At 40.1% G+C, this 23421-nt stretch overlaps 1 protein-coding gene across 3 annotated transcripts in view; it reads right to left on the bottom strand.

Moving 5' to 3' along the window:
* astn2 (astrotactin 2) overlaps positions 1-23421 on the bottom strand; it is a 285748-nt gene that overhangs the window by 84579 nt on the left and 177748 nt on the right. For all 3 annotated transcript variants that reach the window (XM_086186408.1, XM_086186406.1, XM_086186407.1), the window contains exons 11-13: positions 20347-20497; positions 6822-6988; positions 4692-4880 (exon numbers count right to left, since the gene is read on the bottom strand). In XM_086186408.1, the coding sequence (XP_086042534.1) occupies positions 4692-4880; positions 6822-6988; positions 20347-20497 (507 nt within the window). The remainder of the gene's footprint in view (positions 1-4691; positions 4881-6821; positions 6989-20346; positions 20498-23421) is intronic.

Genomic DNA, 23421 nt, shown 5'->3' with positions numbered 1-23421 from the left:
TTCACTCTCTTCTGTGGTTCTTGTAACCATGACAACTAAACTCACATAAAGAAGTAGACATCACCTTCATGTTAAAAGAGATACTTCAGCCCGAATCCAAAAAAACGCTCACAAGTAGACATCTCGAGGACACAAAGTTTTTTCACTGCTTCATTACTTACATGTGAATCCAGAACGCACAGAGAGCCAGCTACATATATTTAGATTGAAGCTAATGCTAATAGCACGCCATATACGCAAAACCGTCCAAAAATGTTTTTTCACAAACTATCAAACACTTCGCCCACTGCACCAACATCTTCTTTATGCTCAGTAAGACACGTGCACATTTATTTAAGCTAAACAAACTGTAACCCTTCTGCCGCTACTTTGAATGAGTAATGAACTACAGGGGTTGTATTTAGATTGTTTTTAGCACGAATAAAAATGTTTGAGGATTACTGAGCATAAAACAACATGGATTATACCATACAATACACTTGAATTTCTGTTTTGTTGTTGTTTGTTGGTGGCAGTTGTGAGGGACCGTTAGCTTGAAGCTAACTCTACGTGGCGGGCTACACGCAAGAAATTTAAAAAAGAGAGTGAGAATTTATAACACATGTAACTTTAGCATCCAAATGGATGTTTGCATGACATTGTAATACAGTTTAATTTCAAAACAACAAATGTAATTCCCTCGACCCACATGAAGAGGCTGTGCAAAGTGAGATTAATTTAAGACAAAATATACGAAATGGAGTCATAAATCACGGGAAATATTTAATATAAAACTCTACCTGAGAGGCTGTGACTCATAATTCATCTCAATCATCTAATATTTCACTTTAAGCTGCTGATGCAAAGGAAACTGGTGATGTGGGACTGAGGGAATCAGTAGAAAGTGGAGGTGAGGAAAAAAAGGGATATGGGATAAGACTTGCATCTGCATATCAAAGACGGCAGAGAGGAATGCTGAGAAAATTAGGTGAATAAATAGTTACATTTACATATTGCTATAAACACAGGGTATATATGTGGTGTGAAGTAGACTCTTACGGGAACAAGTCATTCAAGAGACAAAGCTTTTCTTCTTTTAGCAAAAGTCACAGAGGAATTGATAAGTAGTGTAAGTGCTTTAGTGAGAAGACATGCAGTAATACACATGTTTAATTAGAGGCAGGGGAGTCAAGTATTACACTCCTGTGTGCTCAGCTTGTCTGGTTAGACTTGAAGTGATCAATAGCTCTTGAAAAATGCGACTTTCAAAATGTTAACTGGAATCATTTTGATCAAGCCACTAGAGAAGAGATGGGAACACGATGGTGACAAAGTCATGAACAAGGCTCGACTCCTGAGCTCATTCACAGGTTTAGATTGTTTTATGTCTTTCTACCTTCCTTGTTTTCTTTCTTTCATCTGTCCGATTCAAGAACTGCTGAGCTGTATACAGTTGGCCAGAATGCATGCAATGCTTTTTGCACTTCATTTCAGCCACACTCTGCATCTATAGACATATACTGTGTGTTATTTAAGCCCCCATTACCTTAAAAAAAAAAGAAAAAGAAGCCTGGTTGTGCACTTTGCCTGTCAACTGCATGTAATCAGCGAAGCGTGCCTCTACCAGGAGGGAAGTGATAAGTGCAGCTGACTTTGCATTTCACAATTAAATCTCTGTGAGGGGGAGGAGGAGGTGCAAAATGCATAAGGTAATAAAGTGAAGGTTAATGTGGTCTGTATTTTCTAGGAATCTCTCAGCAGAGGCTCACCACACACACACAGACACACACAAAATAAAATAAAATAAAAAATGTGCAAGCAGTAATGACTTAGATTCTTAGGAAGATAAATAATTTCAATATCTGACACTTTTATAATGCCAGACAGTGGTTACATAGAAGCCTCAGTCTGAGTGGTGCTTATACTTGAAATGCTTTCTCATTAGTTATGCTAATTGTCAAAAAAAATGCTACTTTCTCAAAGAATTATTATATGAAATTGTTGCAATTTCCAGCCACTGGTTAGGGGTGAATAAAGTACAGTAGAAAATGGCAGTGTTTTATAAGGCCTTATAAAAGAGTAGAAGACGAAAGGGATGTCCTGCCTGCTGTTAGTGGGCGTACGGCATTCTTACTGGAAAAAGGAGGTTTCCATCAATGGTTTTCATCTCCTTTTGCGCATGTATCTTTTTTTTTTCCATAGAAAGTAAAATAAAAAAAAAAACACCTGAAGCAAGAGTGGTTTTTTTTTTTGGTGGCTGTATCAAATTAAATGTAGTAATTAAAGTTCAGCTTCCCCACAGCATGGCACTGCCTCATTCAGGTTTGTTATAGGGTGAGAAGCACAAATAGCTTGTGCCTGGTGTTATTACAGACATTTAGGAAAGGGGTGAATTTAAGCAGGCCAAGTGTGTTCCGCATCACCACTAAAATGCTGTAAGTAAGTAAAAGTACTTTTTTGTTCAAGATTTCTTTCTGTACATTCTGTTGCCACCTTTTAGGTGTTTCGTTTCAATATACAAAGTGTGACCTACTAAAGAGATGGGATTTCAAGAAATATTAGTTAAATCGATGCCTTCAAAAACAAAAGAAGCCAGATGTTGGTCTTTAAAATTGAAAGTTTTGGATGGCGATAATACATTCATACATAAATACATACATACATGCAAACATTCTGATAATACAATCTCCGTTGTTGAGTTTTCTACATATTTCTTACATATACAATAAGATCTTTCATTGGTTTCCAAGTGTGTCTGCCAAGGTGTTTGACTAGTTTAAACCAGTCGAGCGTCTAAGCCCAGCACTGGAGCACTGGCTTGAGGGAAAATCCCTTCACTGGCCATAGTTTGTCTAGAGCTGAAGTCTGGAAGACCCACTGTGCTCTCCACTGTTTGAGGGCAGATGGATAAAGACTGTCTGCTCCCCGTTTTAAAAAAAAATCCTCCAACTTTGTCTTTAATATATCTGTCAAACATTTTATCAGAGATGGTTTCCAAATGGCTCAGCACCTTCAAGCTTTGGGAAACATTCTCACATTAGCGTGCATAAATGCAACCAGTCATTTCTATTAGTCTTTTTGGAGGGGTATTAAGCTTCTTTTAGCTTAAAGCTCGTTAGGTAATCAACTATAGTAATCCCTCTTTATAAGCTCAAGCTCATTTCAATCACACCACCAAAAGTGAACTATCTTACATTGAGTTATTCCTCGGCAAACACCCATGCAAAGATGATACAAATGTGTGCTGAACGCTCCGCTGAGTTTTTGACATCTTTATCATGTGTCTGAAGACATGGCCCCTAAAAACAACAAGCACTGCAAGGGAAAAAGGGCAGAGCACGTAGAAGTGATCTCGATAATACGCAAGAGATTAAAGCTAGCAGCCCCAAAGCTCAAAGTAAGGAATCAGAGATCAAAATCACAACCACAAGATCCTGGATGTGTATGAGGAATGATTGGCAATTACAGATAATAGAGCATTTCGGACGAATAGCCTTAATAAAGCAGCTTTCAAAATGTATTCCATCTCTCATTTTATATTGCCTGCTTGCCATTTGTTGTTTCTCCTACAACAAATGAACACGAATGTTGAGTTGAGAAAAAAAAAAGTCACGACGCAGGACTGTCATTTTTTGAAAATCCTTTTGGATATCAGTTTGCGACCCTCCATCTGTGTCTGGTGACCTCCCGGGGAATTCCAACCTCCCCTTTGGTGGTTCCACTGCGCTATAGAACAGTGACAGTCAAGCACAGGAAGGCATTTTGTTATCATGCAAAAATGCTGCATCCTTTGTGCCACGTATCCTGCCGAAACCCCGGACCGTATCAATAAAAGTTACACAGGCTGGAGCTTCGGGACCTACAGCAGACAGATCATATGGGTGTGTTTAGTCAAGCACAAATACCACAGCCTATAGGGCAGAACAGTTGAAAAGCCCTTTATTGTCATGCCCTTGAACAGTGTCGATGTAAACTGTATGTGTGAGGAGGCGAGAAAATAAGAGACAAAGAGAGAGAGAGAAAAGATGCGATATAGGTTGTTTGTCTGTGTGTGCTCTATTTATGCATAGATAGACCCTCATCATCTCATGTGATTACAGGAGCATTTCTCCACAAACAGCATGTGACTTATCAGAGAGAGCCAGGTTTTCAGGGGGCTGACAGTTTATGGAGAACTGCCAAGGGATAAATCTCAATTCTAACTCAACCGTCACTCTTTCATCTCCTTCTCACTCTTGCTTTTCTCTCTCTCACACACAACCACACACCACACACACACACACACACACGCACGTTTACACGCAGATCTGTGCAAACACAAAGGCACCATCCCGATGGCAAAAGCTGACGAGTGATTCTCAGAGCTGTTCCGCTGGGATCTCGAGGCTGCCTGTTTCGCCTCTCCAACTTTGAACTGATAAAGGACGACCATTACTCCAGATAATGTGTTTTTACAGAACGATGTGCACAGCTGAGATGTAAAACAAGAGGGTTCAAGTGAGTATTGTAAATGCAATACAGGATGGAAATAACAACAACAAAAACCAAACAAACAACTTTTCAACTGACACAAAGAACTCTGAGGGTAGCAGTGTTGTGTAGGCACAAACACGGGAGAAATCCAAGAGAAATCTAGGAACAATAAGAACATTTCTATAAATCTGGAGGTAAACGTGCATCTGTGTACTTGTGTGCATTTGTGGACAAGTTACCTGAAGGTCATTTGGAATATCTGTCCCAAGTTGACTTGCTGGCTTTTGTTGTTGTATCCGTGCAGCATCTCACCAAACAGGGTGTCATTGAAGTGAACGTCCTGCCTCGGGCACTTTGGTCCTTCACAGTTGTCTGACTGTAGAAGGCATGAGCGTCCATCCGCTGCAAGTTTGTACTCCTGCACACACCTGAGGAGGAGGGAAAAGCTGTCTATGTATTTAATACAAAATGTACAATGCACAAAATCTCACAAACACTTGGGGAGAAAGGGTTTTGCTCTTTACCTGGCATAAAGAGTGTATGTTAATGCGATATGAACCAATGAATGAATCCCTTTTAAGATCCATTGGTTTTGATCTCCAAATCTTGAACATAACCAACAGAACCAGGAAGCTGCTGCCTTCCTAAAAGCAAAAATTTGCGGCAACATTTGTCACTACTACCGTCTGGCACTCATGGTTGAAGCTTTTGCCAAAAAGCCTTTTACATGAACAAATAAGTGTATTTGCTATTGTCAGTGTAGCGACTGCGAACCCAGGAGACAAAGATTCTATTGATACATAACAGAGCAGATTGTGCCGATGCCCTCACTATGGAGCTGCTGCTGGCTTGCACTGAGTTCTCGTACATGCAGTTAATTCATAAAGAAAAGTGACTCGTTGTGACATGGAGGCAGAAACAGTTACTTTTCCATAGGCTGAGAATGAGACCAGTTGTACCATGCTGTACACTGTAATCATATCTAATAACTTCCCTTTGTGCAGTTTTATCAGCAAGCTAGTAAATGCACTGTGCTTTCGCTGTCACATTGGACTGATTCACAGCTTGAGCTGCACCACTGATTACACTGCCTGGGCCTCGTTACATACAGTTTAGGGTGCGTATCCAAATAACAGAAACTGATTCATTAACTTAAAATGCCCTGAAAAGAGAATGTAGGTGAATGCGCTGTTGGTATTCAAGCAACTGGAAATTATTTCCTTTTTTGAACGAACTCTTGTATTCAATAAGATTTGTGTATTAGCAGGATAATGGGAAAAAAAATATGAGACAGATTTTCAACAAACACAATAAAGGGGTGTATTATGGGCCAAGGAAGAACACATCCTTCATGGAAAAATAGCTTTTACTACCCTTACACCCAGAAAACAGCCAGATAACGTGATCTGGGATGCAAGAGTCTGCTCATCGCCCGTATAATATTTTTAATTATTTTATTTTTTTTATTTTTTTGTATTTACTAAGGCCAGTGCACATGAATCAACATTTCCTCATTGATGTAAACACACTAGAGTTCGCTACAAAGCTAATTTTTCTCTGCAGTTCCTGGGCAGGTTATAAAGCGGTTAGAGGTTCGTGCAAACAAGTACCAGGGGGCTCTCTAGTTTCAAATTGTATTTTGACACAAGCCCGTTCCCCCATAAAGAACCCTAATGTTCTGGAAAATGATGCCATCCCACACTGTGAACCTGCTCAAGGAGGACATCCTTCAACTGTCACACTGCTGCTAAAGCAAGTTCTCACTTTCCAGAGCCGAAGAAGCTGTCAGCATCTGCATAAAACAGTTTTTGACATATAATAAGTGTCATGAAAATGTTCAAACTATTGGACGTTTCTTCAGTACAAAACAGTCAATACTGAAGCTCAGATTCCCTCAAAAATGAGTTGTAAAGTTGCCTCTTGTATTGATCCATGATTTCCATTTCTGTGTCTGACTGCTTCAAAATTCACAAGGCAACACCTCGAATGAACTGATCCAGTCTTGGTGGAACAAATGATGTTGCAAATGTTTTCCTAACAAAAATGAGAGTTGTTGTGTTATAAAACCACATAAAAATGTCACACACTGCAAAACCACTGATGACCAGCTGCTTTCCTTCATAGCAACAGTTTTACTTCTCGAGAATAGAAAAATTCCCAGAAGATGCTCTGCTGGGCAACACAACACAGTTCATAAGGGCCGGCAAAAAAATAAGGGCTGGCAAACAAAAGATGAAAAGAGAGAGAGAGAAAATAGAAAATATTACGGCTCATGAACTGTATTTTAACCATTTTTGAATGGGACACATTTACACAAAAATCATTTGTCAAATATAATTTTTCAGTTTGTTAATGTTAGTTATTCTCACCCACAAAACATGAGCACGTTGCTAGAACTGGGGTCATCTTCGAGGGGCACGAGCTGCTGGAGACACAACTGTTCACAGCCTCCATTGAAGCCATCTGTGCAGTCAATGCCCCTGGAGTAGTCATAGCAACCTGAGCCATCCTTCATTGGCCTCAGCCCATTAGGACACTGCAAGAAAAGAGACGGAAAAGAAGAGGAGGCCGTGGGAGGGGGACATGGAGAAGGGAAGCGCAGATAAGGCAGAGAGAAGAAGAGTAGAAGGTAAAGAGGTCAGATTTTGCATTTTAATCAGGAACAGACGGCACTGGAAGAGACAGTCAAACAGATCAGGGAGGAAAAGTGAGCAGCGTGATTAAATACTGCCAATTATCAGCTTAGAATCGTCACGGCGTACACAAACATGCATCTTTATCGGGGATGAAGATCTGAGCAAAAACATCTGTCTCACTGGTGGTCATGGCTGTGACTGCCACAATATATTCTATTTAGCAAAATTATTGTTGAAAAATAGCTCCTTTTGTTACTACACACAAAGTTGCCCAAAGATTAATTTAACTGATGATACAAATAGATTTTTCTTTGAATATTTGACTTGTTTTGCCTGCTGGGATGAGAAATCAACAACCAATTAACACTCTAAGACATCAGCTACATGTTGAAAATGTGTCGATCTTAATTAACACGTGGCTCCGCTCAGAGCTGTGAATGTTGCTGTCCTGTTGTAGACCTTCCTGTGTCTATACATTTGGCTCCGCGTCCTCCCTGTGATGAGTAGTAATCAGGTTATGATTCATTTTTAAATAAATCTTTGGTCTCAAAAGTGATTAAAGCTTTAATGAAGGTTACATAATGCAGGGCAGTGAAAATTAAAATGTTAATCAAGTCAGAAATAAAAGAGGCCAAACTGAGAGACAAACACAAGATTGATTTTATGAAAAATATCACCATATATCTCGCCTTGGGCGCCTGTCTTTAATTCTGATTAACTGTTTGCTGTATCACTCATTCAGGGGGTAAGACGGTGAAAAAAAACAACACCATTTTGTAACATTTTATATGCGACAAAGCTTTTGTGCCAAATGAACTGCAGGACCTGGCTCTGATAAGATCTCTTGCCGCATTCTAAAAATTGTGTAGAATAGCGTTCTTATGCCAGGATCCCACCAGGTCCATCTGTGATGTGTTCCAGCTCCAACGCGGCTGCCATAACTAAGGCCACCCACTCTAGACAATCATCGTTACTCCACCAGAAGTGCTGAAGCACGTTTCACAGGCTGCTTTCCGCTATGCTACGCTAAAAACACGAGCTTGGTCTGTGTTTGACTAATGGCCAAGTGTCAATCTGCACAGAGCAGATCGAGCGGGGCAGGAAGTCAGACCTGTGAACGGAATAACATCTGGTCGAAAGACCGCACTATGAATTGTTCATCAGAGAATCAGTGAGATAACCACTGGCATCATGCCACAAATCAAACACACACAAAGGTTAATCTTGCAGAAATGGAAAAAACAGTGTCTGGATTTCAATAAGTACCGTAATTTGACATAGGAAAGATGGCCTTTTATAAAATTATGTTGCATTTATTTGGAAGAAATGTGGTTTTACATTTTGACATTTTTTGATGCGTGATACAAGAAAACGGAGAAAAAGCAGACTGCAGCTGCTTCTGCTTGAAAGTGGTAAACCTACAACAGCTAGAGTGCTCCGGGTTCGTTCTCGTTCACGGCCACTCGGAGGCTGCTGTGCTGCTGCAGTATTACACCCTTGCTACTGCACTTAGGAGTAAACATCCTCGTTGTTTCACTGGCTTTGGTGACCATTATTGAAATTGGGCTTTCTACTTATTACTCTTTGCTTTACTGTGACTTCCTTGCATTTCAAGCTATCAGCACTGCGGCACTGAGGAGCAAAAGGCATTTTAATTGCAATAATAAAGCCTATTGTATCATCTATCTAATATAACTGTGATATTTTCCTCAGCGAGCAAATGGTGACTCGATGACTAATGTCAATTATTAGCATTGGCCAGCATTTGAAATTTCATGAGCATTAACTAGCGTTTTAAGGTTTGCCAGCTTTAACTAGAATTTAAAGTTCTGTTAGCTGCAAATACAGAGAGAAGTATAAAATATAGACTGACACCAAAATGCGTATCATAAAATAATACTTAATTGTAAAAATGATAGTTTTACAGATGTTTTTCCCTTTGAGTAAAAACATTTATACCATGATCATCAGCAAATATGTACCCCCAGCTTCTATGCATTATAGAAGCTCAGAGTAACACTTGCTAATTCCAGTCACATGCAAATATGTGAACAAGGAGAGTACAAGCATTTTTTTGTCTTCACTTCAAGAAATGGACAGAACAAAGCTATTTTGAAGCTGGAACAAAGCACAGCTGGCCTCAGTGGGATCCCAGCATTATGGTTGCTTTTTGGGAGAATTTCATTAGCAGTACAATTTGGGGGTGGCAACACTCCTAAATATGAAAACTGTAAAAAGAATTAAATGCTGTCAGAGTACCTTTTCTTCTGTTTGTGAAAATCATGCAATTAAGACAAAGAAAGAAAAGGAGGTTTGGCAAGAGAATGTCAGACAGAGCTTACTGAATTATGCGTTTCATCATTTCGAAGACCCTAAACCACCTCTTAGGCTTTAATTTATAAAAGTATTTCCTCCCTCTACACACTCTCAACTGACACAGCAATTTCAGAGATAGGTATGTGCTACTTCAGTTATAATTGGCTTAGTCACCTGGTGGGGTGCCAGGTCATGATTCTGTCATTAGTTTTGGTTTGGCTAAAAGCTTTTTGATGATCAACAGCACAATACACTATCAGTAGAGAACGTGAAGTTGAGATCAGGCCAGCTGGACGCAGGGACACAACGCCATCTTTAAGGGCGGTCATTTCATTTCAACTAATCACCGTCATGTAGGCTAGTGCTCCAAAACAAACAAAAACACAAAAAACAAAAACAAATGAACAAACAAACCACCTTTAAATTCCTCAAAAAAATCAAGACTGAGAAATGACCTCACTGGGAAAAACTGGATTTCTCCACAAAGCAAAATAATTATTGATCATATGTACATATAATATATATATATATATATATATATATATATATATATATATATATATATATATTCTTAATGTATAAATGTCAATTTGATAAAGTTTTAAGGACAGCAAAGATTTGACGGACTCCTTTGTTTCCAAGGCCGTATCTTCAGATGGCACATATATCCCAGTATGCGGTGTGGTGCGATACCTTCACAATTTCTACAGCCATGACTGCTAACTTAAGCTGCAGAATTAATGATGTCATAATGATTTTTATTCTCCACATAACAGCTTTCCCCCTAATGGGAAGATCATGTCATCAAACACTGTGTCGCAAGACTGACTGAATGCAGTTTCCTTATAACGGGTACAAAAAGATGAAATCCCGCTCCATAACAGCCTGTAAATCTTTCTTGGCTGTGAAAATGTTACAAATTGTCAGCCGCAAATCTTCCAAGAAAACCATTGCAAAACACTAAAAGGGAATAAACGTGCAATAAACATTATTGGTCACACACGGATTCTGTATAAAGTCGCTCTCAAAAATCCGTGAGGTGTGACATTAGAAAGCTATTGTCACACTTGCCTCTTCAACAGGAGAAAGTTGCTCTTGGTTGAAAATCGGAAGCATGTAGCACGATAGGAACCGTGATTGGTGCAGTTTGCATTTATATTTGATATCTGCGGATATCTCACGTCCAAAAGTTAAACTTCTTAAATGTCAGAATTTGCATATTTTTAAGATTCGGATTATGTCATTGAGGGAGAAGGACGTTATTGACAGGACTGCATTGAGGTTTTATGCAACAAAAAAAAAAGACAAAAAGACAAAAAAAAAAAACCCATCAGGTACTAAGATCCATATGAATATGACTTTTAACTTCCTTCCCAGAACAAGATTGGAGTCATTCATCACACTGAGGCAGCGCCTTGGTAATAACTGTCTGTAATTCACGATTGCCATGCAGCCCTCTGCGGTTGAATGAGAGGACTTAAGGTTAGCCATTAGTGCAAGCGTACTCTGCTCTTTCTGCTCGGACAATTCTCCAAAGACACAAGGGCTGAGGAGGGAGAAGGATTTGCATTTCAGACAAATGGATTTAGCCAGTTCTTATGACAGCACAATGAGAGCGGGTCAAGAGATCTTCCACGCTTGTTCTCAAAACACAGATAGAGTTTTACTGACTGAGATGTTGTTATTATAATTGCCGGGCTGGAGGAGAGTAACAGAGGGTGTTTTCTGTGTCTGTATTCTCCCAGGGAAAATTACAAATGAGAATTTTACGACATCATTAATTACCGCAGAGATGATGTTTCACTCCTGAGTACACTTGGGAGATTAAAGATACATGGTAAGCAGTTGTAAAGAATCAAAGAAAAATGGAAAAATTAAGTATGCTTGAAATATAACTACACATGTACCATATCTCCCTCTACTTAAGAGTAACGTGAGACTTTATCGTCCCACAGGGAAATTTCCTTTTGACATCTGAACGTGTGCAGTGTAAAAATCCCAGCAAAACAGCATTTCAGAGTCCTGTTTGGACTGTTCGTTTTAAGTTTAGGAATTCAGTTTTGATTTGTTTTTTTCCTCTCACCGGCAGAATGTTTCTACACGATCACAAAAATACCGGCAACAAGCTTTCATGGCCGGTAAATATAGAAAAATGATCCAAGGCTTTATACGTCACGCTGCTTTGTAAATGAATGTTCACACAATCTGAATGACTGTTATTAATTCTCCTAATCATCCATTAGGTCCCTCAGCTTTAGTCAGGAACCAAGAAAAAAAAAACAATAAAAAAAAAACTATTGAGAACTCTGTCTCTTAATGATCTCATCAAAATTAAGATGTTGAATGACTGCGCTTACTTCATGGTTATTTCAGACATTAGAAATCTGTCAGTGATTTACATAATTATCCCAACACAGCGTTGGGAATTAATGCAGTTAAAGAAATGCTAAAAGTCTTTAAATCATGAAAACAATATAGGAAGTTTAATGAGATGTGAACTGTTTCCCACACACACTCAAAAGTAATGCAACTTTCCATGAAATGCAACTTCCCCTTTAGAATAATCTAAAACCGCACTGACAGTCAGGGGACAAAAAATAAAAAATAAAAAAAATCAAACACCGTTAAAGCTAATTTGACAGTTTAATCTGGTTTAGAGGTGGCAGAGATGAATGCCCAGCAGCTCCACTGCTGCTCAAATGAGTTAAATTAGGCTCAACAGTTTTATTGCTCCAAGAGCAAAAACTTGCGAGGGTGCAACCCAATCCCCAGTGAGAATCAGGAAGTCTCAACCCAGCTGTTTGCTGCCCGTAAATTCTTATTTTAGCTTGAATATGGAAACTACATTGCCGGATCTTATTTAATCTTCAGTGTGAAAACACAGTTAATGGGAATGGTGTTGCTGGAAGGCAAAAAAAACAAACAAAAAAACACCCTCACAAAACAATTTTGCAATTTTTAATCTCGTCTTTCTTATTTCGATCGATTCATTTTTTTTTTTTGGTGAATGACTTCTGTATCCAAACGTGTGGGATATTTGGATGGATACAGATAAAAACCACGCCGTCTAGTTGGATGAGTCAGTCTTGAACGCTCGTCCCCACATCTCGCACAGCGCCGCACATTTGTGTATAAACGCTAAGCTAATCTGTCACATATCATGCGCTGTGTATTGCTCACACTACTCTCCAGTGATATGTGACACAACAGATGACTGTGAGAGTGGAGGGTATAGCTCTATCCTGTGACTCCATTAAAAATGAGCAGCTTAGCTTTATTGCCAAAGGCATCTGAGCGCTGCCGCTCACCACTTCCTTTGATAATGAAGACAGTGGAGACACAGTTTGGCAATGGTGAGCAATGTTCGTTTTTGTTTTTGTTTTTTGTCAGGAAATCAAATCAAGAGGAATAATGGCTGATGCAGCATATCTGGACACAACGCCTCAACTTCCTTTGACTGTACAAAAATAAATCCAATCCATCCTGGATGTGGATGCTGCTATCTTGTGCTGATGGTGTCTGTGTGCAGTCGTCAGTGGAACAGCCGCTCTCTCACAGCCTAAGTGAAACAAGCTACAAAAATGGAGAATTTGACTGCTGGTACTCAGAACAGCTCGCAATCACGTTATAGACTTTCTTTACTGCATCAAATAACATATCAAACCAAATTGATCAGTACACCTACAGCGGCAAATGTGATGTAAAAATGTTAAAAGCTGCTACAGTTGAAACTTGGTGAGTAAAACAACATAAATCAGTGCTGTGTGAAAACCACAACTGAGTCTCGAGAGGAAGAGACGATCAATTTGTGGCTTAAGCATCAGGGAAACTCAACAAACACAACATCCTCAGGTTTTTCTGACACACTGAGGGAAGCTTATCCCACCTAAAGACCAAACACCAGCAGAGTGATGCACACAGGCCAGTAAAGTGAGGAATACCACACTAGAAATACTGTACCAGATTGTGCTTGTGGGCACCCACGATTTGTGCCTGTCACAGCCTCCTTGACCTCTGACCCCCAAAATCTTTTTTTCAGTTCATCTTTTGAGTCCCTCTTGTGCCAAATTTGAAGAAATTCCACGAAAGTGGAATTTTAATGAGAATGGGACCGATATTACTGATACGTAGTGTCACAGCCTCCTTGACCTTGACCTCTGACCACCAAAATTGTACCAGTTCATCTTTAAGATCCAGGAGATTTGAAGAAATCCTCTCAAGGCCCTCGGGTGATATCAATGAGACTGACAGACAAGCTGAAAACATAACGCCTCTGGCCTACTACTGTCCCTGGTGGAGGCATAACAACCACTCATGTGCACGACCCATCACATGAGGGTCACTGGGTCAAGACTTAAGAGTGTACAGTACATCTGAAGGTGGAAGGATTCACTCCAGGAATGTAAAGAGGCAATACAGAGTAGGCTACAATGAACAAGAGAAGCCATCACTCGAAAGAGGTTTTGGTCTATACATCATATACATCAGCTACCAGCGTTCTCCTTTAGACTCCAAATGACTGTAGTGACATCTTCGACCCTGAAGGTGAAAACAATCACACAGAGATTCAAAGCCTGAGAAATCCACAGGCAGAAAAGAAGAATCTTTTGAATATACAGTCCCATCCATCCATCCATCCATCCATCCATCCATCCATCCATCCATCCATCCATCCATCCATCCATCCATTTTCTTCCGCTTATCCTGTTAAGGGTTGCAGGGTGGCTGGAGCCTATCCCAGCAGCCTTTGGGCGAGAGGTGGGTTTCACATAGAGACAGACAACCATTCACACTCACAGTCACACCTACGGTCAATTTAGAGTATCACTCAGCCTCGTCCCCTCTTGATGTCTTTGGACTGTGGGAGGAAGCTGGAGTACCAGAGAGAACCCACGCAGGAACAGGAGAACATGGAGACTCCACACAGAAAGATCCTGTGATGGAGCCGGGGCTCGAACCTGGAACCTATTTGCTGTGAGGCGACAGTGCTGACCACTGCACCACTGTTCTGCCATATACACTACATGCATATAAATATAACTGTTACTGGACATACATTTACCTGAAGTAGAAATATTTCATTTTATTTAGCTCATTTTAAAAATTCATGAATTCAATTGCCCCTGGACAACATTGATATAATCTATTGATTTTCTAAAAGACTCTAAGGCAGAGAAACAAATAGATAAAGACAATAAAACAAAAGCAAGATCCAGCCAACAACTCCACAGTCCAACATCTGAGTTTAGAATTCAGTCAAAACTAACTAAACAAGGTTCAAACACAAAAACTGATCTTAATAAATATTGGAACGAGAGTGAGAATGTCCCATTAATTATGGTGCAAGTATGATGTTATCCACTGTTGTACCTCCACAAAGCTAGGAAATCAATGTGTGTGCTCACTGTAACTTGATTATATCTACTTCTACAATATTACAAACATCTGTAAATATATTCCTCCTCAGGGATGTTGGAAACATCCAACCCAGACCTTTATTGCTACTGTAGCAGGGTAGCATCCTACTGTGTGGCACACTGAAGCATTTAGCCCACAGTGTTGGAGTGAAAGGATGAAATAATTAATACATTATGTGTGTTTTTTTGAAACCTTAAAGCATTGAAATTCAGTGGTAATGAGGCAAACCGAGCAGTGCTGTGCAGCAGAGCAGGGGAGTCATGATGCTCACTTGTCAGGAAAATACAACAGCGGGGACACACAGGAGATAGAGGGTGGAGGGAAAAGGGAATGAGGCTTTATAAAACTTTTGTTTGGTTGGAGTTGCTTTTTTTTCCCCCTCCCTGCTGAGTCTTTATGTAAACCAGAAGCAACCGAGCGTAAATCTGGCTCCATTCTGACACCTCATCATTTAATTCCTGACTTTTAGAGTGTGCCACACATTTTAATAAATTCTTGCATACTGGGACCGTATGCTTTCAAATGAGATTGAAACGTGTATGTGTGTGCGTGTGTGTATGTGTGCTGTCTCTCCACTGAGTTTGACAGGCCAAAATTAAAGTTTCAGATTTGTGCTTGAAGTTAAAAATGCTTTGCCAATGCTGCAGCTGAACAACTGTACCAGAGACGTCCCAAAAGGGACTTCAAGTGATGAAAGATATGCTGTTAATATCGTACCATCTGCTCCGCCTCTGAGTACTTCCTTTAGGAAGACAGATATTGTCGCTGGATACAACAATGAATCATAAAGAAGGGGGTTGGGGGGGTGGGCCCATTCTGAAAAGCACAGAAACCACAGTACGCAGCAGTTGTCAGACTTGGAGTGCACATTAAAAATGGCACTAGGAAACGCCATATTTACAGAGTTTTGAACTTCATCAAGCAGCCCCAGGAGGGAGTGCATCAGTAATACATGAGGATTTGAACATTTGTTCCACCGAGGGAAGCCAGACTGTTGCTGTTCCCACATACAATACCCACATCTGCCCGATGAAGCTCCCCACCAACACTCACTCAAAAAAGGGGGTCGTTTAACAACCTGATTATAAAGGAGTGAACTGAAATTCAGACATCACATCGAACACTGCAGAAAGTGAAACTGAAATCTCTGGGGAGGTTTGTAGTATATACCTCTGTCAGACAAAGGACTTGTAGTGGAATTTAATCTGTTTACTTTTGTATGTTGTCTTCTTTAGCCAGACATTCCTCCAACACAGGAGAGACATCTGGCTCAGAATGTTAGCACTGTAGAAAAAAAAACAACTACTCTGGTTTGTTTGCATTTCTGTAATCCAATCCTGATTGTCGTGGGCGGTGCTAAACCCCAGCATGCTGTAGCAGGTTACTGTGAATCTCAGCTAACATACAAAAAGGCTGCAACATCAACGGAAGCGTACATAAATGTCTTCTAAAAAAAACCAAACACAGCAACAAGACTTAGTTCCCTTTGCAGCATGCACTCGTACCTCTGGTTTTGAGCGTGTATCATTAAGCTAGATGTTGTCGTTTCATGTAGCGTGGAGTGAGCAAAAGCGGCAGAGAACTCCAATGGCGAACGTTGTCTGTGTATTTCTTGTAAGCAGGTCACAGTCAAGCAGATAATGGCTTCAGTGGGAGTAAATAAATGATGGAGTATCTTATTAGACATCGGACAGAAATGTTTTAATTATTGCTCACCATATTACAAATACATTATTTAGTGATTTGGTCCATCACTGACTGAGAACCCCACACAGAGAGGAAACAGCAGCACAGTCAAGAACATATAAATAAGCACATCATTACTGAATTGCCGAATTGATGTCATTAATCAGTATTTGATGAGCCAAGTGACGGAAAAGGAAGACATTTGCAAAAACAACAACAACAACAAAAACGAGGGACTACTAAGCATCACGAGCGACAGCTGTTATTATAACCTGAGGTTTGCTAACCTTGAGAATAAACCACCTGTCATCCTCCCCGGATCAGCAGCAGCAGAATACGAACACAGGCGAAAAATAAAGAAATAAAGAAAGAAATAAAAGAAGTTAAAAAATGGAATAACCTTTGTCTCTGAAACTTCAACGGACTCTTCGTCAAATTTAATTCATTGTTAATTCATTTCAACTGTTTCAAGAGCAGAAGACAGCCTTGAAGGATTCTGATAATGGATTTTAAGCCCTTCGTGTGGCATATTTCAGCTCTGCGTTAGCACCCACTCTGACACGGGTGGTTAAAATAACACCAACCCAAACGAGCCAAAAAAGAAAATAAAACCTTGTCTGTGATCCCATGTATTAATCTTTGAAGAGGAGAGGGCTTTGTCGATCTTTTGTCTGCATTTTAACGTTGCCTAGATGAGACTGGCTCTGAATCATTTCCAAAAAAACTTTTTTTTCATACATTTATATTTTGCAAAAAAAAAAAAAAGTGATTTGATGTTAAATCGTCTTGTGCTCACTATAGCCTTTACTTCAGTCCAGAGGAAGAAAAAAGCATGTCCAAGAGGAGATCATGAATAAGGCAGGAGGCGGAACACGTACAAAAGGTGGATGTGTCATCTTCCCTTGGTTTTTTTTTTTCCTACCTCTACGCCCTTGCTTTTTCTTTTATGTACTGAATTTCCACATTATTGCAGACGAGAAACAAGATGGCGGCTCTCAATGATCAGTAATCTCTATGCCCCCACCAAAAAATATAAAGAAAAAAGTAAAATAGACTTTTAAAAAAAAGAAACGAAAATAAAACTAAACAAAATAAAATAGAAAAAAAAAAGAATCAAATAATCCAATAAACATTATGGGATTTGTAATATTTTGAGGTGACGAGATATAAATTGTTCACTTTATTGAATACATTGTGGTCACAACAGGATCTGACAATGACTAATGACTAAATTGAGGGGGGATAAGAGATATCTCCATGGCCTCAAATATATTAGTTTTCTCTCTATATGCCTACGTTTTCCTCTCTATGACCATCAATATATTTTACTTGCTGAAATATATATACATCTAAATTTGGGTATCTACAAAATTGCTAATGCAACTTAGGTGCAAAAGGTTTTCAAGGAAGGGTGACTTGATAAACTCAAAAGAATCATAAGGTGCAGTATCACATTTCTAATAAATTCCAGCACTGTATGTTACAATGCCACTGCCACCACATGATTCAGGTCAGGATGAGGTAAAAACTACCTTGATTGTACAAAAAAAAAAAAAAAAAAAAAACTAGCCACAAGCTACTCAATATGTCAAGGTGGAAATTACATTAGTTATGATGAATGATGGGGAATATGACTCAGATGCATTAATATGGAGTAGTTGCCATGGTAACTCACTGGGAGGTAAATCGTGAGGGATGAGTTGCAGTGGAAATGGGCTGAAAACTTTTATCAGTTTCCGTACAGAAACAACTGATTAAACAGTCTCTCGCAGAATATATATCAAGTGCGAGGTGTTTATTTAACTTAAGCAGAGGGATCAGTCAGTCAGTCAGTCAGGGTTCACTGTCAAACAAGCAGCAGTAACAGCAGAACAGTACTGTTCCACCAATGTGTCGTATGTGGTGCAAATAGAAAGCGCATGCAATTGACTCTTCACGTTAGTTACGAGATGATGGCGGGGGGGGGGGGGGGGGGGGTTGCCGCATTTGTCTTTAGGCACCAGAAAAGACAAAAAAGATCAGAGGATTTATAGCCGTGTCCAAGCTCTAAATGACTCACCAAACCATCCTACAGCAATTGAGATGGCTCATCATTTTAATTGCTTTACAATCCAGGCTCCCCCCGTGCCAAAGCCTGGCATCAGACGTCTCCCAGTACTTGTAAATATGCCAGAAGAAAACCTCATTTGCCTCTATAATTTACGACGTTACATCTGCAATCATGCTCTGGTTTAAAAATGAAATTGCTTATGAATGAAGGTCTTAAGTGTGTATTCGTTAATATAATTCAATCTAATTTGCAGTCAGGTTTGTAAACTAACCATATTTCAAATACCATTAACGTAACTACTGCTGTTGTTGTCGACACTGGACCAGTTCCTGCTCAACCCTCCTTTGTGATTTCAGTCATTGTTGTAAACCAACACCACACTCCGAAGCTTTTTTTTTTTTCCCCCCCTGAATTACAAATTAGTAATGCAATGACAGCATAATGGAGTTTTCTTTAAACTAAAGGTGACTATAGTAAAGCAGTGTGAGTCAAAACTGTCTCAAACCATCAAGCTCACAGTGTAAACGAGGGCATTCCAGTTATTCTTGTTAACAACACACACCACTGTGTGAGCTTCCTGGAAATATCACATGACAGGAAAATGTCGTTCAAGCCATTATCTTGGAGGAGGAGGTCACCGCCGCCGTGTTTGTTGTTGGAGACTTTAAACTCGATGTGTAGAATGAGGCAGTGATGAGTCTTCAACCCCAGAAATAAATTAGCATTGTTGAACTTGAATTTATTTTAAAGGATGACATATGCCATTAAATAGCACAACTGTGAGATTCAAAGCAGTAATGCGTTGAAAAAAAAAATGGCGGTGACGAACAAGTGGCTAAATGAGCCTCATGGGGTTGTCAAGAATGTGCTGTGCTGGTCTCCATCTTGTTGAAGTGCGACATTTTATTGTATTTATTGATCTTATTATATGCTTATAATGGTTGTAGTACTTCAACAAAACACTCAGTCAATTTGTGTCCATTTTGGAAGCCTACCCACGTCAGGGCATGGCATCTGCTTTGAATTCTTTATATGAAGCAATGTCTCATGCATTTAGCCCTGTCAAATAAACAAGTAAAAAAAACAACAACTAACAACCGTTTGTTTGCTGAAAAGATTAAAAAAAAACAACTTGTGAAAATCTCACTGGCCCCACCGCTGCTTTGTTTAACATCAATTTAGGGGACGCATGGAAGGGCAGTAACATTGACATCGTTTGAATTTATGACATTTAAAATGCATAAACGGAGCATAAATGTGCTTTTCTCAGCCAGACAACAGCCTGTCACTTAAACTGACAAACTCTGAACAACCCTAACTTACCTTTCTCTCTACACTCTCCTTTTTATCTAATTTACACACATATTTTCTCATCTTGCAACCTAGCTTGTTGACGGAGCCGTCAAACCGACATGTGCAAGTGCACTCTCTTCGCAGGCCAGAAAGTTAATTAGCTGCTTGCTGGCTGTACATTAGAAAGGAACGGAAAGGATCTGCATAACTCACTTGTGTTCAGTTGAGCTGCTAGTGTAGTCATTAAACTTATACCACTGCTGCTAATATAAGTCGAAACACAAGTTTTCTTACTTTACGTTTCCCCTGCCAGGGCTCAGCTCATTTACTGTCAATCAGACAGACACCTACACACTAATTTGTATTTTCTTTCTTGTCTTGGATCAAGCATCATTGCAACTTCAAAATAAATACTGCGAATTTATCATATCTACATTAACCGATTCACGACAGCATGTCCTTTAAGTACAGAGTACAGGATCTGTTGACACTTACCATGCAGCCGGATGACTCTAACTGTCGATCAGACACACACTTGAAATTCTTCTTGCAGCCTCCATTATCTTTGGAGCATTCACGGACCGGCCCGAAAGATGCCAGCAGATCCTCAACTGTCTCAAAATAAGTGGACATCATGGCCTCTTCCCTGAAAGGACAGAAGTAAAAAGAAAAAAAGGTTTAAAAAACAAACAAAAAAAAACAAGCAAACAAGAAACTCAGATGCCTTTGCATGTGACTGTGCTGTTGAAAGGCTCACTTGTGGGGAGAGTAGGGTGCTTGAAATGCAAGTGAATGTGCACTTGAGATGTTGACAGATGTTTAACATCTGTGCCTCTTCTACTGAATTGTGTTTACTCTGTCAACATTATAGGCTAAGTTACAGGGCTAACAGGTGAAGGCTAGCCTAATCTCCTCTTGGTCAAACAAGCTCTCCGCTCTGTCTGCATCTTCAGGATGAAGTGGTGGCACAGCAAGTTCACTAGAATACCTATAAGTACGGCTCTGTCTCCACTGTGATATCAGCACGCGTGCCGCACACAGGCTGAGGGAGCGGTGAGCACATAAGGGATTGAGCTAGTGACGGCACTGCTTTAGCTGACATAAATCAGACTAAGGTCCTATTCCAGATCAAATAGGGAAACAAGTAATGCTGTAAGTAAACTACCTCTGCCAACAAGTTAAGGTGCAAAATCTAATCAAACTAAAAATGAGCAATGCGCTAGTTTCCATCGTTCCCCTCCACTGTCACATTGTCATCCTGTCACATCAAGTGGAGCATAAATACTCATAGTGAAGAGGAACACCAGCGATGTGACATGTTGGTTGTGATGATTATGACATTAAGTTTGTGTTATTACACTTCCAGGCTTAGTGGGAATAAAGAGGAGAATTTATAGAGCTACTGTTCTATGGATTTGTTTCTTACTGGTGAGTGTCTGTATGTCACTGCACAAACAAGATGTTCTTATTGCTGATTTCTAGGAGTCATGAACTTCCTGCAGTGTTTCTGCTGGTTTGCTCATTGATCCTCAGTTCACTGTACGGGCCAACATTTGTGGCTGACTGATTCTGAGAGCTGAGTTATGACAGCAAACAAAGGGGCGATGTTGGTGTGGATGGTTCGCTCTGAGTTGGCGGCTGTTGAGGGCTCAGCGGGTGAAATGTGACAGGATCAGTACTCTGGTCGAGTTGTAGCACAGGGTTTTATCTTGATCTCTGGTGCATTCAGGATGCTGTGGGGATGGTTAGATGAAAACCCCACTGATTTATTACCAATGTTTCTTTTGTAGGTTCTAGAGAGAAAAGCCGCTCTTGTTGCTTCACGGTTTCTGCATTATAAGAGGAGGGGCTATCTTTCTCCAGCGTTATGTCCTCGTGTCACCCTTGCAGACCATTTTTTATAGGTGTTGTCATACACTGCACATGACTACCTGAGTTACGACCAAAAACACGATTTGCGAAGTCACACTGACCTCGACCTTTGATCACCAATCATCCTTGAGTGGAGGTTTGTGCCAGATTAAATTCACTCCACGCTGGCAGCCTTCAGATAATACGAGAAAAGGATGGAAATAAAGTCGTAGTGACCTTGAACTCTAATCAGTTCATCCAAACAGTTAAAGTGGCTGTTGGTGCCAAATTAGCACAAAAAAAAGAGATGGACAACCCAAAAACATAATGCCTCCAGTAAACAGCTGTCACTGGCACAGATCATAGAAACAGCTAATTTACCCAAAATCATGCATGCAGGCGTTCACGCTGGTTCATGTGAGAGACTAATCGGTGCATTGGCATTAATTGGACATGTTTGTCATGGTGTGTTGATTAAGAGTAGGGAATCAGCATGCTCCATTCATTAACTCTCGGAACTAATCCAAGGCCAAAGCATTGAAGCCTGTCTAAGCTGGCAATGTTGAATAAGACAGCACAAGATATACAAACACACGCCTACACTCAAATATATACAGAGCCCATAAGGCAAATGGCAGAGTCAAATTAATTAATAACTAATTTCTTCAGAATTATTCATGTAATTTTGTGCTTGACATACAGACGCCGGCATTATAATATTTTTCAATTTACAGTACTTTACAGGGTGAGATGGCAATGTGCTTGCATGCGATTCAAACGTCTTACATAACAATTCACAAATGTAGGTTGATATTACACTTAAAACAAAAATGCATTAACAAAAATACACTTCACCTGAAAAGTTGAACAAATAATCATTGTACAATATTGAAAGTTAAAGCTGTAACGCAGCCTATTATCCCATAAATAAGCATCTCTTATATTCAAGGCCTCGCCAAACAAGTTCTCACAATGCTCATTATGCACGTTGTCGCCTGGTAGATCTCTCTGCATGTCACCTGGAGCTTCTAACCATCTGTTGTCATGAGACACCTCATTTTCACCGTTTTACACCTAAAACAGTGATGGCGCTGTGGCCTATGATGTGATGTTCCCCACTGTAGCTTTAAGAAGAGCATTGAGGCTATTGATTTATGAGTGCGTGCGTGTGTGTGTGTGTGTTTGTGTTGTGACCTTGTTTGTGGAGTGTCTGTGCATATTCTCGTTCATCCAGGTCACAAATATCTTGAGGAATTGAATCAGGTCAGCTGGATATCTTGTTTGTGGAGTCTTACAAACACCGAGCCTATTTTACTATAACAATAATAGTATCAGATCTCACATGGACCAAGAACACGCGTGCGTGTCACAGCCAGAGCCCCCACTAAAAAGTAACTCCTTACACACAAGAAAATCTATCATTTGCGAAGGTTTGATATTTCTACTTCCTTTTGAATGTCAGCAAGTCCGAGGCTGTGGAGCTCAGCTGTTGTGTTCTCTTCAGTACGCTCCGTGGTACACTGCGCTCTGCATGCCCACTGTCACAGTGAACGAAGGAGTAAGCAACCCCTGTGTTTCCTTTACAAAGAAACAAAAGCACTGTCTCTTGCAATGGGACCACAGGGACCACAGTGGGAGAGTGACTTGACTTAATAAACAGCAACGAGATCTTGAATGATGGGAAGACATGTGTCCTGATGAACAAGAGGGATCTGGCTC

Source organism: Aulostomus chinensis, chromosome 19 (assembly GCF_037954235.1).
Source record: "Aulostomus chinensis isolate RoL2024-O1b breed Wild chromosome 19, RoL_Achi_v1.0, whole genome shotgun sequence".
Lineage (NCBI taxonomy): Eukaryota > Metazoa > Chordata > Actinopteri > Syngnathiformes > Aulostomidae > Aulostomus > Aulostomus chinensis.
This window is presented reverse-complemented; position numbering and strand designations above follow the sequence as displayed.